Source organism: Cryptomeria japonica, chromosome 1, assembly GCF_030272615.1.
Source record: "Cryptomeria japonica chromosome 1, Sugi_1.0, whole genome shotgun sequence".
Classification (NCBI taxonomy): Eukaryota; Viridiplantae; Streptophyta; class Pinopsida; order Cupressales; family Cupressaceae; genus Cryptomeria; species Cryptomeria japonica.
Window position 1 is genome coordinate 134,215,484 of NC_081405.1, and position 5,788 is coordinate 134,221,271.

General features: G+C 36.9%; 1 protein-coding gene across 1 annotated transcript; it reads left to right on the forward strand.

The window, feature by feature from the left end:
* Nucleotides 1–359: 359 nt before the first annotated feature.
* On the forward strand, nt 360–990 carry LOC131856783 (uncharacterized). The gene is made up of 2 exons (XM_059208706.1): nt 360–598; nt 663–990. Exons 1-2 carry the CDS (start codon nt 360–362, stop codon nt 988–990), a joined length of 567 nt encoding a protein of 188 aa, XP_059064689.1.
* The last annotated feature ends 4,798 nt before the right edge of the window (nt 991–5,788 follow it).

A 5,788-nucleotide genomic window follows, 5' to 3' on the forward strand; every position in this document is an offset into this window, starting at 1 on the left:
TGGATAGGCTAACAAAATATGCCCACTTCTTTCCCATTGCAGTTGATTTTACAGCATCTCAGGTGGCTGAGCTATTTTTCAGAGAGGTGTTTAGACTCCATGGTCTTCCCAAGACCATAGTGAGTGACAGGGACAACAGATTCATGAGTTCTTTTTGGCAGGAACTTTTCAGGCTAGCAGGCACTGAGTTGACACCTAGTACTAGTTACCACCCTCAAACAGATGGACAGACCGAAATAGTCAATAAGTGGATTGAGGGATATTTGCGTAACTATGTGTCAGGGCAGTAGAAAGCATGGGTACGTTGGTTGTGTTTGGGCGAGTATTGTTATAATACTACGCACCATATGTCCATTGGTATGACGCCTTTTAGAGCTCTCTACAGCTATGAGGCATTATCATTCATTGATTTAGCTCTGAGTGACAGTAGAGTTCCTTTGGCTCAGGATTGGTTACAGGAGAATGAGGATATCATGAGATCTCTCTGGGAGAATTTACAGCATGCACAAAATCAGCAAAAGATATACGCTGATCGACATAGGATTGAGAGAGCATTTGAGGTGGATGACATGGTTTTCTTGCGCTTACAGCCATACCAGCAAAGCACCCTTAAAGGGGGGGGGAGCTAAGAAGCTCAAACCATGTTTTTATGGACCATACAGGGTACTCAGGCGAGTTGGAGAGGTTGCTTATGAGGTTGAGTTACCACCAGGCGGTAAAATTCATAATGTGTTTCATGTATCTTGCCTGAAAAAGGCCCTTGGACAGCATATTACAGTTTCACCCGATTTGCCTCCCATGGATGCGGAAGGTAAATTGACTTTGGTTCCTGAGGAGATTCTTGAGGTGAGGGAACGACAGTTGAGAAGCAAGATGATTCGTGAGTATTTGGTACGTTGGAGAAATCTTCCCGTAGAGGATGCCACTTGGGAGGGTGAGGCCATTTTACAACATCTAGCATTACAATTGCTTGTGGGCAAGTATCTCTGAGAGGGGAGGACTGTCATGTCCCCTCTTTAGCCCTGTCTAGTAGAGACATGTGAGTCAACTTATTATGGGGTCTTGTCGGCTGAGAGCGATGGATAGAGACTCAGTGTGGTAATACAGTGTCTGGGACTTGGTGTTCTGGCAGTAGTAGATTAGTTTGGAGCAATTCCTTATTTTTAGGAGACCGTTCCTACATTTATGGAGGATATCCCTACTATTTAGGAGGTTATGACCATACCTAGGGTTGGGTCTCCTTGAGATTATTCCTTGGGTTCAGTTTCAAAGGATTTGGGTTTGTTTCCTAGTTTCTAGGAGCATCCCTAGATTTTAGGGATGAGACTACCAGTGGATCCTTGATTTCCGACTTCAGTCACAAACAGGTGGCAGGTTGACTTTCTGGTTTGTGGTGTCATTTGAGCATTTTGCAGCTATTTGGGTTATATTTTTAATATTTCCTAAGTTAGCGTTTATTATTTAAATAAGGCTATGTTTATAGGCATTTTGGAGTAATAAGGGGTTTTTGGTCTCATCTGGATGCGTATCCCTTGGTGTAATAGCTCGTTGGAAAGGTCTTGGACTTTTCTAAATATTTCTCTTTTGACTCAGATCCTTTCGGTGAATGGATTTCTTTATATTTGAAAAAAAGTCATTTTCTATGCACTTGGCAACTTAAAATGAAAAATATAACATTTTAACCCCAAACGCCCCATTGAGTCACTTTTAGGGTTCGAGCTAAGTGGGAAGGTGTTATAAGGAAGTTGAGACCTAATTCTTATTATCTTTTAAACATTTTACATCTTGGATTTGAGATTTGGCTGTGGAAGAGCTTTTCAGCATCTGGGACGCCAACCCCAATGCCTTGCCTGTTTGGGACGTAGCCCCCAATACAGTGGTTGGGATTTGCTTGCAGCTATTAGCATCTTGGAGATTGTATGACATTCTTTTTGGAGGTTCAATGATTCTGACAGAGTTCAGCGTGGGTTTTGGGGTTTCTAATCGGTTGGGTGTACTTGGCAACCATACGGCTGTACCTGGCAGCCACTTTCCTTCCCACGTGCAACACTTGGAGGGCTGGAATCTTGCTGTAGCTTCATTCTTGGTTATGTTACTCTTTCAGCATTCAGGTTGGAATTATTCTTGTTTGTAATCTTCTTGGAATTATTGGAAATCTTCATCTAGTCAAATATTTGATTTTATATTCAGAAATCTGCCTTGAATCGAATTTGTTTTGGCTGTATATGAACTTCATTTTCAGTACTTTGTTCATGTACTTGTACTTCATTATTTACTTGTTGAAAAATCATCAAAATACAAAAAGAATCCAACCCTTCTGCAACTTTTGTCTATTTCTGAAAGAAAATATTAATAAGCAGGAAAAATCAATTTAAAATAATAAAAATTATAGCAGATTAGTAAAAGAGATCCATTAGGGATCTTTCAATTAGCTTGTATTCTCAAATCCTCTACTGAGGTTACTCCTAACAGGGTATTTTCTTTTCATCAAGGCATTTTGTAAATCCCTTAACCGAGTGATTCCTAACAGGATCAGTTCTGAACAGGACTTATTGTAAAAGCTTTAACAGGCTTGGCTCCTAACAGGGCGAACTTCAGAAGAGTTTAGATAGCTATCTTGTGAGTCTCATCTCACCGTGGTTTTTACCTAATTGGGTTTTCCACGTAAAAACATTTGTGTCATGTGGTGAATGTTTTTGTGGTTATGATCTTATTTGTTGATTTGCTTAACTTCTGATAAGGCATGATAACTGGAAGCATTCAGAGATGAAGTATGTTGATATATGATTAAGCATTTTGATGTTTACAAGATTAAAGTTGTTTACTGTTAAGTTGTTATAATAGTTAACCGGTTGATGTTGAGTATTGATCTTGATAGTGAAAGTTGACTTTGTGAGTTTGAGTTTGAGATTGAGAAGTTTGTATCAGTTTTTCAGTTTACTGGTTCACCCTCCCCCCACCTCTTAGTAATCTACAGGATACTTATTGTTTCATCACACCATCAGATTTGGGATGGCATAGTTAGTTGCTCAAAAAGGCTTGTGTTCTAATCTCACTCCGCTCTTTGATGTATCTAATTATGTTCTTTGGAGTGCAAGGAAGGAATCTTATTTGATGGCAATTAGTTGTGGATGGATATGAAATCTTCGAGAGTTGACTAAGAGATTAGTCTAGAAAGAAGACTTATGGGAGTAATGCCAAATCAAGGAATTCTATTATATGTGGTCTGACTAACCCAAGTTTGTGAGAGTAATACAGTAGACAACAAAGGATGTGTTAGTGAAATACATACCAGTTATGAAGGAGATGAAAAAGTTAAGGAAGCAAAGCTTCACACTTTTGAAGCTCAATTTTAAAGTCTAAAAATGGAGGATGAAAACATTACTGCATTTTTGTTTTCGGTTGACGAGATAGTCATTTTTATTTAGAGGGCTTGGTGAAGATTTGAAGGAAATGGTAATTGTGAAGAATTTGCTCAGATCTCTACTACCAAGATTTTATCTCAAGGTGGGTTGTAATTGAAGAAGCTAAATATTTGAATATGTTGACAATGGATGAGTTACATTGGTCCTTGACTGCTTATGAGATGATATTTGATAGTGACAAATCTTGACGAAAGCAGGTTGATGTCAAGGTGTCTAAGAAGAAAAAAGATTCAAATGTTGATAATGAGTCGGATTTGGAGGAGCAAGACATTGTCGGAAGATTTTAGGGAGGTTCCATTAAGTATAAGGGTAAGTTTAGTTTCAAATGTTTTAATTGTGATGAGATGGGGAGAAGTCTTTGAATAAGAAAAATAAATTTCACAAGGATCAAAAAAATTTCATTGTAAATGCGAATAGTTCATTTGAAGAAGAAGATTAACGTATTTCCAAGAATGATGGTGATAGGCTCTATTAATTGCAATGGAGATTCATGATGTCGTTGTCAGAATGATGTCCAGAGATTATGATGATGATAAGGGTGATCTTGTGGAAGAATTGCTCTGTGTTGGGAAAGAGATAAAGAGGTTGAAGAGGAGGATTGTTGAAGAAGGGAAGGCTAAAGACAAATTGAATCGAAATCTTGAAAAGATAGAGAGGACAGTCATTGATTTGAAGGCTCAAATAGAAGAAGTTTTGACAGAGAGGTTGTTGAACAAAGGCAAGGTTTGCAAAAAGCTAGAGGGAAAAGTTATGGCACTTATAAAATATATTGAAAAAGAAAATTGTTAGTTGCAGTTGAAGTTTGGAAATAGCACTAAGATTTTGGACCATATTATTGGAGATCAAAGTTCACTGCAAATCAAAATTAGCATTGGTTTTATAGAAGATCAAAAGGAAAAGATGGCTCAACATTCTATGAAGGCAGTTGCATAGAATTTGGAAGAAAAGGGTGCTTAAAGTTCAAAATTTGAACAAGCTATAACTACTAAAGAAAGTAGGTGTTGATATGTTTTTTCAGGATACCTCAAACATGGAATAAAATACTAAGTATTCTATCGTCTCTTGAGCAAGGAAACCTTATATGCTAAATGATGTGATCAAATAAGGAAACTCCAAGGTTTTCAATGCAAATAATTGACTCTATACTCGGGATAGATTTAGTTTTTATGATGTGATATTGCTGGAATCACAAGGGGACATACGTTTATCAACATCATTGGTGTTAATGCATGATAGCTTCGGTAAGATAAATGATTGAATGAGAGATAAATGAAGTCTCTCATACAATCATTTATCCTATCGATAATTATGATGAATAACTTCAAGCCTTCATTTGATAAACCATTCTTCATTTGTATATGATCAATCTAATTAGTTCGATCAAAATGCTTAACATTCAATTATCCTTCTATAGCATAGAATCCCGATTTAATATCAGTTATATTATTTGTGTTCACCGATTATTAAATCGGGTTAACCGTTGGAATCCGATTTATATCGGTTAACTTATTTAATGATAAACAAACAATTATCGAGTCAACCAAACATCGATTAGTATCGATGTTAACATATGTTTGCACCGATTGATATCAGGTGATACACCGATTAATATCGGGTGCCAGAATAAACATACACCGATTGTTATCGGGAGTTAAGACAAGCATACACTGATAAGTATACACCGATTGTTATCGGGTGTTAATGTAAGCATACACCGATTGGTATCGGTTGGTAAATAAACACCATGTATTATTATTATGATTAGTGAAGGGGCACGATCAAGTAATGTCTTGATCGGCCATGTCTAAAAGACATGACTGGTCAAGGCATTGCTTGATCGTACCTAGCTTGCTATATATATCAAATGGCATTTGTGAGAAAGGACATTGAAATTAATAAATGCTCCTCTCACCTGCCATACAAAAGAAGATAGTCAGATTTATATTTTAATTCAGTAATACATAAAACAAGATAATATCAACTAGAATATAACTTGTATATTGAATGTAAATTGAACATCATTTACATGGTATCAGAGCTATAGTTAAATCTAACCTGAGGCTGTTCAAATTTGCGGAAATTCAAATCAAGCATATATTCATCATCAGATGCCTAGCGCTATCAGATTTGAAGATAGATTCTGAGGAGGTGATGACTTCTCAGCATGGAAGTTCAGAATTCAAATGATTCTAAAAGAAAATAAAGTCGAATGATTTTTAAAAACTGAAACTGCAGAACTTGAGACTGAACTTGACAAAACAACTTGGAGAGAGGGAAATGAAAATGCTATAAAATCATAGTTGATGGGGTAAGTAACAATATAATGCCCATCATAAGGAAACATGAAACAACCTTCAACATGT

Bases quoted from the DNA above. Each gene is read 5' to 3' on its own strand.
- LOC131856783 (XM_059208706.1), top strand. From the start codon at position 360: ATGACGCCTTTTAGAGCTCTCTACAGCTATGAGGCATTATCATTCATT. The intron at 599-662 runs GCAAAGCACCCT...TGGACCATACAG, and splicing joins TTGCGCTTACAGCCATACCA to GGTACTCAGGCGAGTTGGAG.